At 43.9% G+C, this 24,191-nt stretch overlaps 2 protein-coding genes across 3 annotated transcripts in view; one reads left to right on the forward strand and one right to left on the reverse strand.

Annotated features, from left to right (window-relative positions):
- Positions 1-24,191, reverse strand: part of LOC114946652 (uncharacterized) — a 342,831-nt gene that overhangs the window by 164,084 nt on the left and 154,556 nt on the right. The window lies entirely within an intron of this gene.
- LOC114946654 (uncharacterized) overlaps positions 1-24,191 on the forward strand; it is a 155,601-nt gene that overhangs the window by 127,144 nt on the left and 4,266 nt on the right. For both annotated transcript variants that reach the window (XM_085489875.1, XM_085489874.1), the window contains exon 5: positions 14,310-14,447. In XM_085489875.1, the coding sequence (XP_085346001.1) occupies positions 14,310-14,447 (138 nt within the window). The remainder of the gene's footprint in view (positions 1-14,309; positions 14,448-24,191) is intronic.

Below are 24,191 nucleotides of genomic sequence, written 5' to 3' on the forward strand. Positions count from 1 at the left end.
GTATAAATATCCGCGAACGACGACGACGACGACGAAGACGGCGACGATGAGGCGCGGAAAATGAAGTCGCCACGCGATCGATTGCGAGAGCCGGTCGCGAGATAAATCTTTCGACCGACGCTGCGTTAATTCTTTATAAGCCAGAGAGAGAGAAAAAGAAGCAGATGTATAGATATATAGATGTATCTTCTTTTTCATTTAATTGCAGGAGATTCCGTTCAATAATCTCCAGACTTCTCAATGACACGTTCAAGCTATTCCCGAGATATTAATCGAACGCAGAGAGATACTCGTTCGATGATTAACAATATACAGAAGTGTTATTAATGCACCGACGATTAATTTGTGCTATCGCGATTTTATTTCGTATATAACAGAAGATAGTGATTATCTGCTTTATGTTGGAGATAATACAATTCAATTAAAAAATGCAATGAAGAAAATTTCTATATTTATTTAAGTTTTGAGAGACTTTTAACAGAATATGGAAGACTTTTAACAGCTTCGACTCACATTTTTAAATATAAACAATGCTTATGCATATAATTGCACGTGAAGAATGTATATGTAAATGAAGTGCATTTCGACATTGTAGACAAGAGAAACTCGAAAAAGATTCACGAGGAACGCGTTGACGGTTCGAATGAAGTTCAGACTACTCGAGCACGATGTAGCAGAAGCTCGACGGTGGCCGCAAGCAGTTAGGCGAAGTCATAAATCGAGGATCGAGGACCGCCGAATCGCGGTCCATACAAACTCACACATAGGTATACACATATAGTACATACACGTAGAGCGGTCGCGGGTGCGAGTTTATGCGAGTTTATACAGAGACGCGAGAATACAAGGGGTTGCCTGTTCGCCTCGGGTGCGCCCGGACGACATAATTCACCCCTTTGGAATTCTATTTCGACGTTGCTACCACGAGAGAACGCTTCGAATTCCTAAACCTCCCTCTCTATCCATTTCTCGATTCTTCCCTCTTCGCGACGTTTATTCCCCGCAGCGTTTGTATCGTAAATTGCGTTTTCCTTGGCTAACAGAGAGTTTGGACGCGTTCGATAGACACGATTTTTCGCGACTTCATCGTCTGCGTCGAAAGTAACAGGCGCGCGGTTGCAAATAAACGGGTTGCGACGGGCTTTTCGGTAGCGAGGGAGACAATTTTTATTTATGTTCCATTGAAACAGGAGAGGAGTTCGCTTTCGCGCTTTTTTTCTTTCTCTCGCGCGCGCCTTCCTCTGGGAGCCTCGAGGGCTCCCTCGTAATTCACTGCCCACGCGATGCCGTTGAACGGGAGGTGCCAAGTGCGAAGAGGCCAAAAATCGAGAGTAAAATAAACGCTTCCGAAGAAAACGCCACAATTAATGTATCCCGACTGATTGCATTTGTGAACAACCCTTCTCTTTCTCTCTCTTTGGACGTTTGATAGGTATCTGCAATTATTACAATTGCGTGGCTATAATAATAAAAAAAAAAAAAAATGGAAGACGGGAAGACGAAAAAAACTCACGTGAATCATTACATTCCTGGTTTTGCAGCTATAATTATAACGGTTGCGCAATCGCGGTGAATTACTATCACGCGGAAGCGTGGGAACCGCAAAAGTGTCTCGTTACGTGTTTTCGCACGATTTTAATTAACTATAAATTGCAGTATTTTTTTTCTTTTTTAGAGAGAGTCCTCCCTCGCGCGCTTATTTAACTCTCGTCGTCATATCCTTCCTTCCTTTCCGCTTCGAAATAATCAAGTCGAGGTATGCGCATAATTTTTAACGCAGCTTCTCGCACGGGAGTCTCGTGCATACGTTGCAAATACATACATTCGTTATGCGTTCCACGTGCGACGCGTTCGCCGCATAATGTGGAACGTCCAAAGCGTGAAGCAAAAAAAAAGAGAGAAAAAAGGAACGAAATAATTATCGCCACGCCGTGGTCCTTCGCACCACGTGAACAGGTTGATTCGTTCCAATGCGTTCTCGTGTCACCGCGCATTGTAACGATTCGCTCGATCGTACGAGGCCGCTTCCTGTCGTCTAACGAGCGTTCAGCAGCTTTATGTTTGCTTAGAGGGCCGCAACGCCGGCTTCGTCCCCAGGTTACAAACGTCAAACACACGCGCGAGAAAATTTATAAATTTAATATCTATAAAAAATATATATATATATATATATTTATATATATTTCTACGTGTTTATTTCATTTTATAAAATGAGAGGAAATTTTGTTGGAAAGAGTAAATTTATGCGAACACCCAGAGACATACTCTTACGATTCTCTATCTCCTCTCCCGGAGAAACGTGGAGTGTTTTACAACCGTGTCCACGTGGACGGCGACCGATGACGGATGACTCAATTTCGCAGAGCAAACAGATTGAAATCCGCCCGCGGGAGAGACTCTCTCGCCCGTCTCTAATTACGTATTTGAATGCATAATTAAACCGCGGCCGGGTGTTATTAACCCATTGTCCGCGCTAGAAGGCGAGGAGCTAAGAAGCCGGTGTATGCGTGGTACGCATCGTAACCCGGGCAATTTGCACGTCTTTTGATCCGCGCGAGACTCGTTTTCAACTATCGTCCCGTAAATCATCCCGCGCGGTCCATAAACTTGACCGTCGTTGCATCTCCCTTCCCGTCCGCCTTCTCCCTCTTCACTCTCTCGGCTTCTCGTTCGGATATTCCGAGCCTCCTTTCCTCTCCGGTCAAATAACACCCCACGATTTACGGTGTAATTTACAGTCGGCCGCGTACTGGCGATCTCTCCGTGTAAATACGCCACTTTATTTCGTACGCGAATAACATTCTCGGTTCTCTCGGTTTCTTTCCATCTTTCAATTTTTTTTTATTTCCTTCTCGCCTTGCTTCATCCCATCAGCCGCGTTCCGCTCCGGACGACACGTGGAAAAATCTTGAGTTCTCGGTTCTGCACGGAAAATTCCAATAACAATGCGCCGGATCTAATGCAATTTTACCGGACTAGATGTTTCTCGAATGAAATAATTCTGTTTATCATGGCCGTTTATTAATATCATTCGAGATGGAGAGAGAGAGACGAGCAATTTCCGAATAATTAGATTGTCTTTCCCCTTGATGCGAGCTTATATTGAGGTATGTAAAAAAGAACGCGCAACCTTCGTAAAAGGAAGCTGCCTCGCGATTCCAGCGGACGGCTCTAAGTCGAGACTTCCATGCGTTGTCAGCTAATTACACGCTTGTTTATTTTGTCGTTCCCGTCCGTATATACGAACCGTTATATACAAGCCTCGATTCTCAGATCGGTACATTCCCCTTTCGTTCCGCCGCGATTCGGTGGAAATAAAAAAAATAGGGAAAAAAGAAGGAAAAAGATCGGGTCGGATATAATAAGCGGTCGCGATGACATTTTCTCAATTGAACGATCCATTATATTATACCCGCGTTACCCGGGTATCGACGCGATTGGATCGTATATAACGAAAGGAAAAAAAATCGTGAAAATGAAAACCGAAAATTGCAGGCTCCGTAATCGGGTTCGAGCGATGATGAATTAACGCAATTAGATAATGCGGCCGGTTCAATCCGAGGAGCTCTCCGGAGGAGTAACGCCGGGAGAGACGGGAGCCGGTGCATAAAACGCGGGCTGCATTCCGGATCGCAATTACGCGGGACGCGCGCACGCGTCGTCGTGCACCGGAAACCGGCTCGATTCGCTCCTGGGTATCCATTTTAATGATATCGCCCCGTTTTATTCCGCAAAAATTCCCGCGGCGTAAACCGCTCTCTCTCTCTCTCTCTTCCTCTATATCTGCATGCGGTACCGACCGAAGAGTCGGGCCAACGGTGTTCGTCGGCGGGCAAAACCTTCCTTCGCGGCGATCGCTCATTTTCGCGGGACGATGATTATGCGCGAGCTCGCGGCAGCGCAAACGCCGTTAAATATCGCCGGGACACTTTGCGTTCGCGCGCATATATACGAAGCTCTCGCTTTCTTTCATAAGGCAACGTCGTCTCTCTCTCTCTCTCTGCTTTACGATCAGCTGTTTGTCAGCCGACTCGGCTTCTTCGTCGAGGCTTGTTTACCTACGGCGAAACTAGTCTGTAATAAGTTTGTATATTTTTTTTTTAAATTCTCAATATAATAATCGAAAGGCTGGCAATTATCGTGATCTTGTAGAAAATATATAATCATCTATATGTTGTTGATCAAAATCGTCTATATCTTTAATAATTTTATTTTTGTTTTCAATTCCTATGAAATTAAAAAAAGAACGTATACAGAAAGTAACGAGGTGTGTAGCGGCTGAATATTTCTTAGAAGGCTCGGTGTAGAGAATTTCGAACGTTGCAACTCGTGTACGTCAAGGAGAAACCTGGCGGTTCCGAACGGACGGAGTGAAACACTTTCGCGCCAATTTACCGAGGTACATATCTCTCTGACGTATTATCAATCAACTCTCAGCCCGGCCTATTGTCTCTGTTGCTGTTCGTTCTCAACCGACCGAAGCCTGTCGTCATCGACGAGCGGTTCTCACGGGGGTGGTTCGTTTAAGCGGACGGAAAGGAGGAGAGGTGAAAAGACAGGAGAGAAAAAGAAAAAAAACGAGAGACACACATATATATATATAGACTACGGAGGTGGTTCGGTACCCGTCGTCCCACGGGGCGACCCACCGTTCGACTTCTCCCCGCCTTATAAACCGGCGTCCCGCTACACGCCATCGACTTGGAGCCGGCTCGTTTTGCTCGATTTCGATTGCGCCGGGGCAGAAGAAGCTGCTGAACACGGTGGAACATTGCTCGCAATTTAAATAAATTCACCGCGAGCGCGCGGACGCTCTCCTTCTCTTCCCACCGACTTGAATTGACGATATATAGCGTGCACGATATATAGTACGTACATATATAATATGTATTTACATATATATATATATATTTTTTTTTTAATATATGTATACATGATATTTATACATAAAATGTACATATATCGTGCAATGAGTATTGTACAATATTGTTGCGATATTATATATTATTGAACAGCTGATTTTGACAGCTAACTTTGACAGCTGATTATATATAAAACTTGTATATATCTTCATTTATGAAATTAAATATGTTGCGTAAAGTTTCTGCGATTAAATATAATTATCATTATCAGTTTTATAATTCTGGCTAATTGCACTTTTTAAATTCAAATTGAACAATTGTAAATTGTGACTCGAGAGGCGAGATACTTTTAATAGGCCAGAGGGTACTACTTCGATTTTATAAAAATTGCTTCGTGCAATTTAAAGTTTCACAGTCACGCGCCAGATTATGTAGACACAATGTCGCATGTATAGGGGTCTTGTGAATGTGTATAAGAGTGTTTTCGAACTCACGTGGGCGTAGAGGACACACGCTGCGAGATCGTTCGGCTTCGTAATCCGGGATCTTTGATTATCGGTGAGTCTGACGTTTTGATTGTTCTTTGAAATTAATCCTAATCTCTGACGGAAGAGGAGAGATAAAGCAAGGCAAATTACATGCATTCATAAAATCGATGAGTAAAGTTGCCAATCGCGATATGAATCGAGAGAACTGAGGAAGGAGAATCGCGATCGTGCGTCTTCATCTGCCCTAGGGATCAACGCGATTCGCGTTTATCGTGTCGCGATAACAATACGATCGTTATAGCGTGACACGTGCGCGATTACGTATTCGATTCTGGAACATGGTGTTCTCTCGCACGCGGCGTTTCGGGTAATTGTGTTCCACGTGTGACGTAACTAGGTACAATGTTATAAAATCCGCCCGCGCAGCACGCCATTACACACACAGACACGTATGTGTACAGAGTGTCCTACGGATAGAGTACAAACCGGTATTATCGGTTTTTTTTTTCTTCAACAAAATTTCCAGAAACACATTACATACATCATTTACATACATCGTTTCCGGAATATCTTTATTTTTATTTCAAATGACAATGTGGCGTTGTTTCTTCATCCTTTGTGTAAACTTTTGTAATTCTGTTATAAGTCTAATACATTTTTGTAATGAAACAATTTGAAGAAATTTAATTAAGTTGACATGAAACTAATTCTCCTATGGTACCAAAGTGAATATTTATATATATGTAAGTTTTACATATAATCAGCTGTCAAAGTCAGCTGTCAAAATCAGCTGTTCAACAATATCAAATATCTCAACATGTAATATATAAATATTAAACTTAATTTATAACAGAATTATCAAAGTTTTACATAAAGAATCAGCAAATATGCAGTGTTATAATATATTTTGAAAAATGAGATATCTCGAAAACAATATTTTTCAGAAATTTTGATAAGAGAAAAAGTGTGTATCGACGAGAAATACTTATATATAGGACACCCTGTATGCATATTCGCGCGTGTGTAGCTATACATAATATATTGTGTATTGCAAGCAATTCTGCGAGCCAGCCGGTGTTCTTTGGGCTCTCGCGCTGATTAGAAAGGCAGAGTCAATCGGCAAAGTGTAGGTACGGCGTGGTCGCTACGTCACGACACGGTGAAAATCGTTTGCCTCCGTGCGATCTCCGTTGCGCCGCGTTCTCCACTCTGGATAGAAGATGAGTGAAAGGTTAGTTACTCGGACCAAGGTCTGTTCAATGTCTCGTTTCAGCTTCTCCGGAATAGGGATATCGTATAGATATATACGTACGAGAGAGCGAGCGAGCGAGCACGTGTATACGTACGTATGTATATGTATGCAGATATATACTTGTGCGCCGTTAAATAAAGCGGACCGGCTTTGTCGTAATAATAATCGTAACGTAATGGTATCGGGCGATGCGATAATAACACGATAGAAATCTGAGACATACACATTTACATGCACACCGACCGGCTCCGGTGATTTATAATGTATTATTGCGACAAAATTCTTGTAGCCAGTTTAATAGAAAGCTCACGGTTCTCCGAGAGATGTTTGAAGGGGAAATAACGCGATTAGCTGTAAATGGGATTAATTGTAAAAATCGAACGGACGGTATCGTTGCGTCACCCACGCGCAGCGTGATATTTCAAAATTAAATATTAAACGCCTCTACAATATATATATATAAACGCGTTATATGTCAAGTAAGTAATTTTTATCGAAAGCAGCGAGACCGTTTATTTTAATGGCTCCGGGGTGCAATTACCCAGCGAGACTTAACTCTACTTAAGTGCATAATGGCGAATCGATTATAATGCGAATGATTATAATTTTCCTCGATAAATGCCGTCGACGCCCGTCGTCGTAGGATATCGTTGAAATTTCAGGGAGCAAATTTCGAGCTCGCGAAAAAATCGAAGAACCTCGGGAAACGACGCGGTTTCGAACGGGGTGACATATCCCTCTTAACGAAGGTCACGAAAATATTCTTACGAGCCGGCCACGCGAGGTACACGCGTGTACACCCAACACAGGCTGTTTATCATATAGATTGGCTACCAACTCCCCGGCAGTTAATGGCTAAACTCTCTCTCTTCGCACTCCTCGCACCTTGTCTTTGCATCTGCCGCAGCATTACGTGTATCGATGCACCTCGTGGAAGAGGGAACGCGTGTCCAGCTGGCACGTTGGGACACGTCGATTCGTCAATCGGTAGACAAAGACGTGCATCCTATTGAAAAAGATAATTTTTTTTTCTCGAATTAACGCTAAGCGAAATTATGTTGCTCCCGAAGAAGAAAGAGACAGAGATAATATAAACGAGAAATATAATCTTCCTCTTTTATCACCGCGTATAAAAATTGATGCACGAAATAATAAAAATGCAGTTCTCCATTATATTCGACTGACAATCCGACGATTAATCGGCGTAATTACGCGAGAGTACATTGCCGCGATAAAGTGCAATTAGAAAGACCCGTGATATATGCATATGACATGCATATGCATCGCGTACGACCTTACTTTCCACGATTCTCGGAACGCTGTAACATACGGTGGTGTCCTTGAGACTTCGATAAACGGATGATTTCGCGCGGAATATGTAATCGCGGGCGGAGAAAAATTGGAAAGGGAGACGAAGGATCGTTTAATACGCGAGACGTGTATGCGTACGAACGACCTTACTTTCCGCTGACACTATTATTCTTAGCAAAGAGGTTCGAAGAAGAAAAATATTTTTTTTTTACATTATATACCGAGAGGAAGATCCGAATCTCTCGAATTTGTGAACGGTAAAGTCTACTTCGTTAAAAAAAAAAAAAAAAAACGTAACGATTTAATCGAACTTGTGGAAGACTAGCTGCAGATGAAGGACGCCGTATCGATCTCGTCGAAAATTGGAGCGACCTCGTATCCTCCGATGCAACCATCGTAACTTTGAGTTATAGTCTTGTATCGCGCAATGTAAATATGTGACTTACGTAATCCGTGATATTGTCTCCGCGTTAGACGTCGTCGTCGACGACTCATCTCTGAGAACGACCCGAACCACCGGTTCGGGATGCACTCCTCTTGCACGGATCCGAGCATTGTTTGTACCCCACCCTAGATCGCGGGCGTAAATAGGGAGGCGAGGGGAAAAGGTAGAAAGAGAAAGAGAGAGAGAGAGAGAGAGAGAGAGGAAGGGCGAAGCGGAGGGAAGAGGAGGAAAGAGGAGGGCTACGTGTGCCGCGCTAGTGTTAGGAATGTGGTACCACTACTTGTCACAGTCACAAGCGTGCACCACGCCGCCCACAGTACCTCGTCGGTACATTATATTACATATACACACACGAGAGACTGTTGCGAGAGCGAGGTAGCGAGTACATATATATACTACAGCGACGTGCCGCGTATTTATCCGTATTACACGGATCCGCCGCCTCGGGGAGCTCTTCCCTCCAGAAGGGGAGGAAGAGAATGAGAGAGAGAGAGAGAGAGCGAGTCCGCCATTTCGACCCACGTGCTCGAGAAGCCGCTCTCTCGAGAGCCGAAGAGAAAGAGAGATTACCGCGATCGGCAAAATCGGAATCCGGAACAGCTACTTTCGAATGGTTAATATAAAAGCAAGGAATCGGCGAATTCCAAGAGAAGACCATGAGAGAGACGGAGGAGACACATGAAGGAATTGATCCTCTCTCATATAATATATATACATGCGCACACATATCCGCATCCCGCCCCCTATTATTTATTCCACCCTACCGCTGGCATCCGTCGCTGCTGCGCCATACGAGCAATTTGTATCTCCCGATGCCGAGAGAGAACAATGTTTGTATCCGAGCGTGTGTATATCGCGCCGTCCTCCCGCCGCCGCTCCCTGCCGCTTCTAGTCACGATTTAGTCAAGGATACACACGGCGATCGTTATCGAGAGGCTGCGCTCGTAAAACGATAGTCCGCTCGCGCGCGACGGAGACTTGTGCGCTCGCAGAAAGAAAAAAAAATTTTTTTAAGTGATTTCACCATCGAAGAAACGAATTTGCATCTCGTCGTGTGACGGTCGATTTTGATCGTCGTAAAAACGAAATGAAAATAAAATTGCCCTCGAATTAGCTTCCTCCGCGAGAGTGTACGAAACCGGTACTAGTCGGGACGATTTTTCAGAGTTAATTGTCAGCGCGTTATCGATCGGCCGCGACATGTAGCGAGTAGGTAATTATTGTCGAAATGTCGATCGGACGCGTTGCACATACATGCATAGAGCGATCGATCTCCTCAGAGATCGGTAATTTCTCGGAAACGAGCCCGCGAGCCACGAAGACGCAGCGTATCGAGATATCATTAATCACTCGGGACGGCTAATTTGATTATTATTAATTTCGTAAATGCCCCAAGGGGGGGATTACATCAACGTCAAGGCGACGATTGCGATATTTACTGGACATCCGATCGCGGTGATTTGGAAATCAATTGTTTATTTTACTATTAATACTGTATATTAGAATCGCGATGCAAATACGCCGCGCGAAATTTATTAATTGTACAAAAGAAACGTCTCTATATATTATATATATATATAAATATGTATATATGCATCTATAAGGGATCCGTTCTTTCGACACACAACTTTGAAACCGGCTTTCAATAGCGCTCTATTGAAATATCGGCGGCATCTCTTCGAACGGCTTCTTCATCCGGAGAGAAGCGCCAAGCATCGCGTGTAGTTCTATATTATCGCGAGTGCCGGTCATTAATCAGTATATCGGGCTAATTAATAACGTGTAATGATCCGGTCGGCGGACGGATATCTCGTGATTTCAATGAGCGCCTCTCGCATCGATATCGGTAGCCAATATATAGCGTTCTTTTCTACAAGAAAGTCTCTCCATCCTATATATTCCTCCGTCTCTCGTTTCAATCTTACGGGATTAGCGCGTTAAGGATTATCGCGATACGAACGACAGAGCGGAAAGAGATACTTTTATTATTTTCATTAAGCACGATTAATCGATGTTTTCCCGGACGCGTCATCGCGCTTGATAATTGAATCGTTATGACGTTACTGTTTATTATATCGCGATGATATATTATATATAAATATATTATATGAAAGAAGCGCGCGCGCGTATCGTGGGATTTAAAGTCTACCTGCAAATACGAGCTTTGGCCGTCGGATCGGCTCTGTCCGGACCGGACGTCGAAGCCGATAATCCAGTTTTCAATTTCGAGAATGACGCGTTCTCCGAGTCTGCTTCACTCGCTCGAAGGAGGCACGAAGACCGATGGCAAATAAAAGATACGATTCGCCGATGGACGGAGAAGGAGAGAGATCTCTCTCTCTCTCTCTCTCTCTTCTTCTCACGAGACGAGTCGATGTATTACGCCGTCGGGGTGGCAGCGAGGGAGAGCGAAATAAAACGAGCGAGGGAAACGCGAGGTTGAGACGAGCGGAGGAGAAAGAGAGGACTTGACGACGACTGCGAGGAAGGAGATGGAAAAAAGGAGGCAAACGAAGGGGGATATAAAATAGGAAGAAAGGAAGGAGAGGAGGAACGTAGATCGCCGCGAAACTTCAGAAATGTCATATCCGTCAGTGTCCGGAGCTCTGCCTTCTGGAGGCAACCGGTTTCCCGAACGCGCCCGGCAACCGCGGGATGATAAATTATTGTCCGCGCGAGTCCCCGATATGCAATTTACCGGGGGCTCGTCCTTTGCGCGAAGCGCGAGAGGAAGAGAGAGAGAGAGACCTCGCGAGATTAATAATAAATTCACCGCGGATAAAAGGGACTGGAATCGGCCTCAGCTTCCGAGATCGAAGTCCTTCGGAGAGTGTCCCGCGACAGGACTTGGCGAGCTTTTTCAGGGATCTAATCGCTCAGCAATGCGTGCACGATCCTGACCAACCCGGTCGTTCTCTTATACATGCATATATATATATATATATATATATATATATAGTATATACATGAAGAAACGTTCGCATGCCAAGTCGGGGCGATACTTTGAGAGAGATCTCGCGCGGAAGAAAATAACCCGTTTGATTAAATTCACTATACATCGTCGTATATAAAAATCATTCAAACTGAATACTACCATAATGTTAGTTTCGTTTCACAAAGTCGCCGAATGTTCTCCATTCGCTAATGATTTTTTTTTCCTCTACTCCCTTTCGCCTTCCAAAAAAAAAAAGAACCCGCTCGTTTGGAGAACGCTCACCCCCTGCGTTCTCTCGTTTAATAACCATTAGCCGCGCGATGGCCGCCGTATATAGGTGCTGGCGATTTTCGGGGTGTCTCGGCCTTCGCCTCTCGAAAGGGCGAGAGTGTCAAAGATCTAGAGCAGATAGCGGCGCGGCCGCTATATTGATGAGAGGTGGCTCTCCGCGTATCGATTCCGAGGCGGAGGGAGTTCTCCCTTCGCTACGCGCAAGGGTTGATAAGATCCGCCAGATAAGGCATGATTACACACCGCCGCCACCGTATATACCTCCCCGTTTCTCCTCGCTCGTCTCCTTCCATCGCGGACCCTCGCGCTTCATTCCCGAGGTAAACAAGGGTCCGATGTTCGCGCGCATGGGGAAGAAACGGATCGAAGAGAAACCGGATGGTTGTTTTTTAATCCGGGTATATAACGCGACGATTGATGGGAAAAATTGGTAGCGCTCGTCTTTGTATAGAGAAGACGATGCAAGTTGCAGTTGACAGTTGCTCCAGTCTATAATAGTGTATATATCTCTCGATCTTGCGAGCGAACTTTTTCCACGAATGCTCGCTACAATAAACGCGAGCGCATACTCGATCACGCAACGATCCGCGAGCACACGAGTCCCTGAATATATATCGACCCGAGAAGAACGTCGTTGCGAGAAAATCCGGAGAGACACATTTTCTTCTCTCTCTCTCTCTCTGAAATTGGTACTGTCTCAGAACTCATTGTGTGTGTGATGCAATGGGGTACGAGAGGGCGGGACAAAAGAGGGCAATTTCGTGTCCTACACGGGGGACACGCGAGAGAGCTATCCCTCTCGCTCAAAGAAATTTCAATAAGCTCGCTATTATGCGAGGGTAGTGGTTCCCCTGTATTTTGTGCTTTCGCCGACAATGACGCGCGCAGGCAGGTATACAAGTCTCTCCTGCCTTTCCGGGGTGCAGTGTCATCTCTCGAGGGGGGTTAAGTGGTTTGCGAGTATAGGTAGGGGGTGAACGAAAGAGAGCGGAGGGTCAAAGGTGGGCGCCTCTTGTGAAGGAGGAGAAAAGAAACATCTTGCGCGCGCGCGCGCCATCATCAATTCGGCGTTATCTCGGCGATCACCAAAGTGTCTTATCAGCCTCTTAAATAATATATATAATATGACGCGCTGTGAAATTTTGTTCACGCGGGAACGAAACGCATTGATTCTATATTATGATATTAAAAACACATATATACGCGCGAGAGAGTTTAGTTTCGAGATGGGAATTTTCGGGAGTGATAGCCCGTCATTTTCCATTTACCCGTGCGATCGTAATTTCGAAGCCTCGAGACGGCCAAATAGTATCTCTCGTCGTATCGACGTCTAATTTGTTTCGACGAAACGTATATCGCACGATCCACTTGGAATTTACCCGCGGCGCACGGTTTTTCGGTAACAGTATCGTCCATTAACGGTTAAGTGGTTCAGCAGGAAGAGCCAAGAAGGGAGAAAGAGGATAAAAGTGAAAGGTGGATATATGTAAACCGGAGAGAGAAGAGGGTATTACAATACAGATTCTCTCTTCTCAACGGCGATGAGATACCTGTCCTCCTCGCGTTCGCGCGCCGCTTCGGGGAGAAGAAATAAGCCGCAGTCCCCGAGGGATAAAATGGATCCCGCTTCCTTTTTCGTTAAGTGTTTGTGCCACTCTCTCGTACGCGTCGACGAGGGTGTACAGGTGTGTTTTCGAAGCCCGCTCTAGCATGAGCGTCCGCAGGATTTTTTCAACTCTTTTATTTCTTATTTTTTGTTCTTTCTTAATTTTTTTTTAATATTTTTATTCTTTAATATACCTATTAAACATGAAAATAAATTCCAGTGTTTGATTCAAAAGGACTCTAGCCAGATTGGGAGACGTTCTCTCGCGTTAAGCTCTACGCACACATTCTGATTTCCCTGCCCCCTATTCCTCTCGGGGTCACGTCGATCCGACAGGCGAGCGATCGGGAAGGATTTTCGGGTGGGTGAAGGAAAGGTTGATGCGTCACGGTGACCCGCGTCAAGCCCGCGTGGCTTTTTGATTCCGCTCGTAAGCCGACGGATCGAATGCGCTCCCGGTGGATGGAGAGTACACTTCGATAGGATACCACTTTACTCCGTTTTATAATCCTCTTTCTCGCGTGACGCGATTTTTCATCTACAATTTAGTCGGGAAGCGGGTTACTTGTGCGCGTTTATGTGCGATATGAAAATATTTCTCCGCGAATTATTTTGAGGAAATTTTATTGCTGACGCGTATATGTGACAATCTGATCTTTCGACAAACTTGAGATAATCGATCTTGCGTTTCGAGTGTTTAATTGCGATGACATTTTTTTCCTCGTCATTTTTCTAATAACTTTTCCATCTTATAAATGTCACTGAGATAAGAAAACTAAGATAAAGGAAACTTTCTAATGAATGTTTCGATGATCAGCTGATCTAATCTTGACATCAAAAATTGACGGATAACATTTTTGTATACTCTCTATTATTAATACATCAGCTTTATCGTCTGCACCGCGTGTAAATAATATTAGAAAGATATAGAAAGATTTTTCCTTAAATATAATACATGTATAAGATCCTTATCTCTCTCTCTCTCTCTCTCTCTCTTATCATTGTATCTATAAATTTTGCTAATTGTGAGATGTTTCGATTTAACCGTCGAGACGATCGCGAAAACCTGAAAGGCCAGCGTTACGGGTGTGATATCTGTGTCTTCTCTCTTTTCCAAAACTGTCGCTGCAGAGTGCGGCGAGACGGGCAGGCACCAGCTGCGCCAACTGCAAGACGGCGACCACGACTCTCTGGCGAAGGAATCAAGCGGGCGAACCTGTCTGCAACGCTTGCGGACTCTACTACAAGCTGCACAACGTGAGTTTGCACTCGTTGATTATCATTCCACATTAATTGTATCGTCCTATCGACGCGTTATTTCGAGGAAAATAGGAGTCTAGCGAATCTCGAAGATCGATGTACTTCTAAGTATAAACAAAAGTTCAAATTTAATTTTTTCAAAATTAGACATCTGAATTTAAAGTTGAATTTTTTTAAATTTATCTTTTTAATATACATGTAATGTCTCGTTTGATTCGCTACGTTCCTATACGACTCTTTAAATAAGATTCGTCGAGTCAACTGAAAGATTCCGATTTTGCGGGTGCGCTTGATGGTGCGTTAATTGGTCGTTAATTATGAAAGAGAAAGTCGCTCTCTAAAGCCTCGGTATAAATAGTCTGTAGCGATTCGGGGGTCTTGAATTAATATGTCCACATTCATGGACAATTGCTTATTAAACAGAACTACGCTTCGCAATATCTTACGTAACGCGCTCGCTAGACAGTTCTTCTGTCAATAATTTATCAAAATAAATTATGAAATACCTCATAAATTATTCAAACATCATATTTCCATTTGCAAAACTTTTGTCGAAGACGTTGTTCGCATAATTGCACTCGCGCACTAAATAATTGAATTATAATTTTGATCATATAAAATTAAATTCCCTATACTACTCTCTTTATATAGAAAGGAATAAAATAAAGATTAAAAAAATGTTTTTCAATTTTCCCTATATTCCTATCGCGGAGTAAGCGCGGGTGGCCGTATGCAAACACACGTACGAAGGTTTTCCGACAATGAAGAGACCCCTAGTGTTGTACCAACAATTAGGATGCTTTCTGGTTTGCCGGACGTGGTCCTTACACACGTACACGAGTCTCCTCTGGAGAGGGTGGAGCGTGCTCAACGGCGTGTGACACCGGAAGTGCCGGAAGCGAAGGGGGACGCGATAGACGTGATCGAAAGAGAGCGAGAGGAAGTGAGAGGCGCGAAAGAACAAAGAGAAAGAATCTTGCTAGTGTCTTTTTTTTTTTTCGTCGGACACAATGTTTCACCTCCCTCGCAATCGACGTGACGGCCGGAGGGATCTTCCCCGTTGTTATGCTGAACATTTCCGCGGAACAGAAATCTAAAAGACGACCGAGAGAAAGACAGCGTGTGGGCGACGGCCTTAATAGGCGAGACACGCGTCGCGACGATCTTCTAGCCGAGGAATTCCGCGAAATTAACGCGTTCACGAGATGAAACGTCGCGCGCCGTCATTCTCGCCGTTGTTTTCCTCGCTCTATCGCTAATAAACGGACTGATTTTCAGAAGGCGGAATATTGTTATCAGCGAAAATGACACTTTAAAAATTTTTATCGATTGAAAAAAATTAATTTGATCTTGAAAAAAGTCTTTCCAAGACGTAAAAAATGTGAAACGCCATCTTTAATTTATCGTACGGAAATCCTAAATACGACGTAAGGAGAACGAGAGATGCGTGTTGATTGCGTTAAAATATCGACGTAATAATTCACGATCGCCTTCCGATCTCGCAGAAAAAGGCGGCGGCGTATCATCGCGACGAGATTAAACGGGCGATAAGAGCGGGAGCGAACGAAGGAAAAAGCTGCGTAAATTCGGACTGGGTCGCACAGTGCGTCGCCTTGTTTCCGGCCGACGGCTATAAGACAGAAAGCCCACTGTGACGGGAGGGAAAGGGACGAGAGAGCATACGTGACGAATGTCCGTCGTTGGCGGTTGCTCGTGCAGAGAAATCGCAAGCCAATTAGCGCGCGCCGCAAATGAATATCCTCTTTCGCCCTCTTTTCCTCGGCCTTATCGGCGATCAGCTTTAGGAGAGATCGCGACTGGAAATCAAGATACGGCCGCGCCAGACGCGGAGAAGACACTGGTGCCTCTGACACACACACGCGGAAGGATAATAAAACGAGGGGGTGAGAGAGCGAGGAAATTACCGAATCTCGGGAGAGACGGAGACCAGCTCTCGCGCATCTCGAAGATCGGGAACATTGAGACGGAAAGGTTGAGCGTAGCACGCGAAAAGTCCATTACAAAGTAGTATAGTGTGTGCGCGCGGTTTCTCACAATTATTACAGCGAATTTTTTGTCGCAAATATTCGTTAGACCCGCGCTTTGAACTTTCGCTTTTGCAGCGAGACTTATGCATTTTCCGTGGTGCTGAGAAGATACGCGATTGCCTGGGTTTTTACATTTCATTATACATTTACAATTCATTATACGTATCCCGCTTATATATACGCGCGGATACGTTCGGTATACCTCGAGATCGTATATTAGAAGAGTCTGTAATGGCGGACTTCCTGTATCCCAAATGCACGCCCGCGGGAACGGGAGCGCAAGCAAGGCAAGACGGACCAGCTTCGCGGAAATGAGAAGTCTTTCTCTCCCTCGCCGTGAGCGGCGACTGATTCCAATCGGGGTCCCTTCCCACGAGCTTCCCCGATTGTTCCCCTGCTTCGGAAGAAACACACATTTCCCGAATACCCGCCCGCTTCCGCTTCCTCCGCGCGCGACGAGAATCCGCGGCGAATTTTTCTGGAGAGAAATAGAGAGGAAGAAGTCTCATTCTCTCTCTCTCTTTCGGTGAAAGATAGAAAGAGTCATTTCGCCTGGAAACGTAAAGCCGTAATGGATACTTAATACTGCCGGGAGTTTTGTCAAAAGAGCGAAACGAGCCGACGAACAAAAAGGCCCGATGTAACGCTCCTCTTTCGTCGAAAGGAGGCAAAAGGTCGAAGAGCCGCCGGTCTTTCGCTTCAATCTTTCTTCTAGCCGGTAAACCAAGTATCGAGTTGCCATTGTGCGTCGTCGAGTACTCTGGACACCCATTGTCAATTTCTCTCCGTCGTGGTGGAATCTAATTCCCTCCGTTCGCGAACTCGTCTTCCGCGAATCGACTGAATTCGATACTTCTGCCACGACCAAATTTCAGATGACGTTTTACTTAGAAATTCATCTCATTGTTTAAAATATTTGTTTCATCTTCCGATGTATTTTTTGGCAACTGCGATTTGGTCTAGATCATGAAATTATAGGGATTATAATTCGCTATATATTTATATATATATATATATTTCGATGGAATTTGAAGAGAGACGCTGGAACCAATAAAAGGATGTATATTCCGCGAGTAAATTTCTCATCCTCTTATTCTCCTCGCTGCTTTCGTACAAGACTCGCGTGTCAGTCGAGAATGTACAGTGATTCCTGACACACGCACGCACATATAGTCGCAGTCGTGGTCAACGAGCGATCGGAATAGGCGACTGTCTCCGGTTGACGTTAAGCCGACACATTACAGTCTTAGCGCCGGGGTCGAATCTTTTCTTCCTCGCGAAGGAGACGAAACGGAACGAAGAGACGGACTCTCGTCCCAAACGCGCGAGGATTATCTCGATGAATTAAAAATTGACAGACGTGCAAACTCGAAGAGTCGCGTTAAAAAATCATCATTTTCAGAATTTTGAATTCTAGAAATATATTTATTTAACGAGTTATCGACAATTCGCTCGATCACGGAGATTATTTCTCCGTCTCGGATAGTCGTGAAAGTTGTTTCCGGAGTATTTTTGCCTTCGATAGAAGAGAGAAGGCCGCGACGAATCAATCATTTCGGTGGCAGACGTATTTCTCTCGCTTCTCTCTCTCTCACTCTCCTCTCACGAGATCTCCGACAGATCTCGTGACGGGGAAGAAGGAGATGGTCGGGTGGAGAGAACGACAGATCTCCGGCGTCGTTAAGATAGAGCAGACCGATAGCGTTCCATGGCTAAACTCAAACACGACTCCGGGCTCCTCGCTCGAAAATACACGGATTATTCGAGCCAGGCTACCGGGTGCTCGGAATATGGTAATCGTCGCCCGAAAGCCGGAGAGACACGACGGGGTCAACAAGATCACGCCACGTTGCTCGATTCTTTCCTACCTAGATGACATTCCTCTCCGTTCGCACACTGGAAAAGAAATCTTGTCGCGTTAACAAAAATTTTGTTCCGGACCAAACTGAATTACTGGCTGAATCACAGAACTCTTTTTAATGCAACACGATTTTTTTCCAGGGCAGAGTTTAGTTTTTCCAAGGTTCTCCAATTATTTCAAGATTAAAATTACGATTTCTGCTTTTATATTCTCATAATAATTATTTGATTCTTACAATCCATTATTCAACTAATATATAATAATAATAATTAGAATAAACTGTTGCGTGTTCTTCTGCTTTTGCCGTTGTACCTTGAGAGACTGTAGAAAGACTTGAAATTTTCTCTTGCAAATACGATAGTTGTTAAAACGAAGAGTTTGAGCTCGCGTCTATGAATAGAATTCGGGAGGAAATGGACATGTCACGTGATGGGACCGAATCGCTTAGTTTTTCAGCAGATAATTGAAGCGAAAGAAAGACAGTCTCTTCCTTTTTCTCGGGCTCGCTCGTAAACAAAGGGTGCCGGCCCCCTACTCATTAATTCTACAAGGTTGCCCGGATAAAAATCCGGACGGGGCCCATTCGACAAAGTGCGCGTATCCCCGATCTCCGCTTTCAATAACAAAGTCAGCTGTGTAATCCAAGATGCTGCGCGATCGTGTCACGCGACCGGACCTCCTTGGTCGAGGGACGTCCGGGCCCGTCAAGAAGCGTCAAACTTCTAGTATCTGCACACGAGCGGATTAGCCCGCGACAAACAACGTGTCGATTTCCGAGAACGAACGATGGGAGCTCGCGCGTCGATGCTCGACATTGTTTCGCGGCGGAATCTCGCCTGTAAATCTTCCGCCGCTCTTCTCTGTTTTGCGAAATACGAGACGAAGCTATAAATACGCGAACAAAATTAATGTGCGGTCAAATTCTTCCTCGATTAGGATAATAATCTTCGACAAAGATTGAATCTCTCTCTCCCGATCCGTATGATCATCGATAACAATCGCGCATTCGAATTATTCTCTCGTGTCGAGGCGGTGCGTTTCGCATAATACGTTGGGAGCATATCAAGTGGCGGAGGCTACTACTTCAACGTAATTCGGACTCTTCTGCGTAATTCGATTTTATAACTTCCTCGCGGATCCCTTTCATCCGCGAATCGAACCTTCGGAACGAAGATGTGCCGCGACTGCGAAATGTCGAGACTAAGGGAGTCGCGTCTGGACAGCTCTTCTAATTTCTCAGATTTTCATACATCAAATACATATAATAAAAATAATCATATTTTTCGTAATATAAATTGAAAATAATTCGTATTAGCGTTTTAATTTGTGAATTGAGTTCGCGCAGGATCGAATCGCTGTATCAAATTTCAACGAAATTTCTCGAAATAGAGAGGGAGGAAAAGGGTGCTATTTATTACAGACTGCCGCAATTAGTTTTACCGAACCGTCTCCTGTCTCGGGGCCGTAACGATCCTCCTTTTCTCTCTCTCCCGGACTCTTTTTTTCCGAGACAACCGGAGAGACCGCGCGGAGCGGCCGTAAAATTATTCCTCTTATCGGTCAATCACAGTGTCAGATGTATATATATATATATATATGCTACATATATGTATATATATATATCCCGACACGCACAAGCGTAACGGCGACCGACGAGAGATCGAGATTCGTATCGGAAGAGACAAGGTGCCTCTGTTCTACTCGGGGAAGATTCTCCGGTCGTCTTTCTCATCCTCCGCTCGCAGAGATACGTAAAAGAAAACTCTCCCCATCCTGTCTCGTCGTTCTCTTAATAAGCAACAAACGCAAATTCCTGTTCGCCGCGAGAAGATTGAAGCTTTTGTACTCGTCTCTCGTTATCTAGTCTCGATTAGACGCGAGACTTTGTCGCGGAGGGTCGTAAATTATTTGCCGGCTCGTCTATAATCGTCCATCGATGATCCCGAGCGTGTAACAACGACGTCTTCTTCGATCTTTGCGAATCTTTGGCAAGTGCATCCCGGCTGATTGAATTTTTCTCCAAGATCGATTACGAGATTAAACGCCGGGAGGGACTGTTTGTCAAATTATTTCGCAAATGGAGATGAGTGGTCCGATTGATTTAGATATCGATGAGAAATTTTATGCCTTATTTTCGCGATTCGACTCTTCATTCATTGACCTCACCTCACGCTGATTAGTATGCGATTCGCGTGGTGCAGTTGCATCGTGTGTGACCGCATCAATCTGCATTCGAATCTCCGTTCGCCCCTCATCACGCCGATTATTTTTTATTTCTTTCTCGATCTCTTTCGTTTCATTTTCGTCTACCATTTCCTATCGCTTTAAAGGATTTTATATATTTTTATAATTTATATATGTACAGAAGATAGAATTGAAAACCGAATAAGATCATTCTTTCACCGGTTTAATTCGATCTTCGTAATAATTAATGAGATTAATTAAAACAGATGAATCAATCCGCACGTTTTTATCAGTGGCACGCCCAAGTTTTAATCAAATAAATCCAAATAAATTAATTTTTAATGAAATAAACCCTTGCGGGTTGACGATCCAGTAATCTCAAAGTCGCTCGACTCAATAGAAAAGTCGAGATTCATTCATTTACTCGGGAAAGATTTCCTGTCTTTTTCTATCGTCTGGACTTCTCTCGCGTCCTTTTCTTATTCTCTTCGTGTCCTTCTCGCTTTATCTCTTTTTAAAAGGCTCGCTCGAGCTCGGTGCTCGGTACACCGATGAAAAAAGTCAAACGAACGCCGATCCTTTTTTGATCGCTTTCAGTTGTTTAGTGTCGCACATCGTCTACTGAGGTATCGTATTACACGTCTGTCATCGCGAGCTTCTTATCGCAGTGATTTATGGCTCTATTGACTCGCTACGTACAAATTTCATTCTGTTTAGTTACTTACACACACGCGCGATATAACGTCGGTGTAGTTTCGAGCATTGACGTTTCTTCTTTCGTATCTTTTTCTTCGTGTACTTCCCGATTTATTTTTAATACGTTTTTAAAGGTGAACGAATACTGTTCTTCGAAACTCGATACGTAAGCATTTAAAAAAAGATGTTGACATTTTTTTCATAATTTTCAATCGCTCAGATGTGAAATTGTTTACGTACTTCTGTCAATCTGTCATCGCGTACACGTGGTTTATGTCTTAATTTAGTTATATAAAATTTCATTCATTTATATACGCGATTATAATGTCGGTGTGATTTTTTCACATTTTCTCTGACAATGAGTACAGGAAATAAATATGTACGCATTATTTATGTTTGAATTCTCAACAATAAAATGACATTTTAATTGACGTAATAGTATATAATATTAATCCAGTAATTTCTTTTCTTACTTACTATTCGCACCGATTGTTTTTAGTTTATTAATTTTTCATTAATTATTACGAAGATCGCAAAACAGAAGACTTTCATTCTCGGTTTAACCGAGAATACTTTGTACACTGAAAAAAAAAGTTGTCAACTTGACTACTAATCGTTTAACTAAATACTTACTCAATTTTCTCAATTGAACGCGTATAGAAATATTTAAATTAAAAAAGCCATCATATTAAATCTAATATTTGTATTCGACTTATAAATATTTCGATACCTATATAAAATCTTTTCTACGCGGTCTCGTTTCTTTTGTTCGCACTTTGCGCTTTCGGACATCCGCAAACTCTCCCAGCGATCTCCGGTGGTTCCCTATTAAATCCTACTCGTATTGTATTCAAATTGGTTCGAGCTTTCACGTTCTTCCTCCACCTCCGCATCGCTCTCTTTCCGGTTGTCCTGTCACGAATTGTCGCTTATTAAAAGGCCCATTAATGGATAGTCGGTATTTCGTTCAATTTTCGACGATATCAGCAAGGCACATCGCAAAATCGCACTACTTGATATTCTTACTCAACAAAAATAGTACGCAATAATCCGATGTGCTTTGCATAAAGCGCGATTTATTTAGAGCTTTGATTATGACACTTTACTCGTGGAAGGAAGACGCGTGAGATCTCGTCGACGGAACCTAATCATCTCGTATTCGTGTCGACGGGAGGAAGATGCGATTCACAGAGAGTCGCCGGCGTATCTCGCCCTAAGGAAGGGAACGACCTAACTGGTTAATTCGCCAAATTTCGGCCAATTGCGTAATTCCGAAAAGAGTCGTTGACCGTCTGGACGGAGTTCAGGGTGAGACGAGCGAAAAAAAAAATTGCGCCCGAGGGCTCAAACAGCAGCGGGGAGGAAGAGGGAGGATGATACGCCTACACACACACACACACACATATGTATATGTACACCTCCTTCTTTGCGTTCAGCGCAATACCGGGAACCTTTTCTCCCAAGTTGGCAGTTGCGTCACGTCGCGGCGACTACAAAAGCGCCGCAATTCCTCCCCTCCCTCTCCCCCCTTTGGTCCGATGCAACACTTGCATACCATACTTATTTCGTGCCCGAGCATCGCATGAGCGCGCGTCTCGTCGTTATACAGGGTGAACCGATAATTAATCCTGCGCCTCGCTTTCCTTCAATCTTCTTCGTGTTTCTTCTTATTCAATCGCATCGTGACGTTGGATCTCGTTTCGCTCGAATTTTTTTTTTTTTGTTTAGAAATAGAAAGAGATAATTAATTTTCCTTCGAGCATAGATCATCCCTTAGATACTTACTCGCTTCCTTTCGCGCGAGCGAAATTATTATTACGTCGACATGACATAGGCAAATAAACAAAGTATCAATTAACAAAGATACGCCCTCGCGTACTTCCTCCCTATACTCTTCACGATTTTCGTATAAGACAGCGTCAGAGAGCAGATGCTGTTTTTTTTTTCATCGAGAAAACAATGATTAATTTCGCCGCGAGATTACACCCTGCGAAGAACCACCCGATCGAGTCAAAGTCCCGAATCATTCGCGCGTTTATTTTTAAGACAGACGTATTAACGTTAATTCCGATCGAAATAAAAAGCCGACGAGCTCCTCCTCTCTTCTCAGCGAGAAATAATACCGCTTGTTTTGCAAGCGAGGCGTGGTCGGTGACGTAGCATCTCGCGAATTGCTCTCGAGGACGATCGTCGATTCGTTAATTGCACCGACTTCCAGAGACTACCGAGAATCTGAGGGATTCCTTAATTGCATTCGCGTCTGGTAAGCCGGCGAAATTGCGTCGGCGACGACAGTCGACTTCTCGCGACGAGAATCGATTCTAATTATTTATGTCCCTTCGCAGTGTTTTAATAAATAGGTATGAAGGAACTCAAGGTTTATTTGACATATTTACATATCATATGGCCGCAAATTTTGTCACTGCTGGCAAAGTCTGCGAAATAATATATAAGAAATTACATCTCATTATTTATTAGGCATTTGTTAATTTATCAGCTAGCAATATGGGTTTCCGAATAAAGAGCGGAGGAATTTGCAATTTTCGCAATTGGCACGCAAATTTTCGTGCAAATTGGCTCGATTCGAGGAATAATAAAACGGCAAGCGAAATGTAAATGTTCCCTAAATTACATTCGACGCGCGTAATTATACAACACATGTGCTTACGAAAATTTGGCGAATCGATCCAAATTTTGCGTAAACGCGGTGGAATTTTCAACGATCCATCTTTTTATACATATAATAACGTTCAACTTGCCAAGACGAAAAAGAGAAGTCTTATTTCTGACGTTTCGATCGAGCCACAGGGCTTTTCCTGAAATCCGTTATTATAAAATGAAATGAATTCGCGCGATAGATGGAGAGAAACACGCTTTCGCGCAACGAGAATTGATTTAATACGAAGGGGGCGGCAGAAAAGTGTACGAGGAATCCGAATATAACATTGCGGG

This window comes from Nylanderia fulva, unplaced genomic scaffold (genome assembly GCF_048542155.1).
Source record: "Nylanderia fulva isolate GAGA-0341 unplaced genomic scaffold, ASM4854215v1 Scaffold9, whole genome shotgun sequence".
Classification (NCBI taxonomy): Eukaryota; Metazoa; Arthropoda; class Insecta; order Hymenoptera; family Formicidae; genus Nylanderia; species Nylanderia fulva.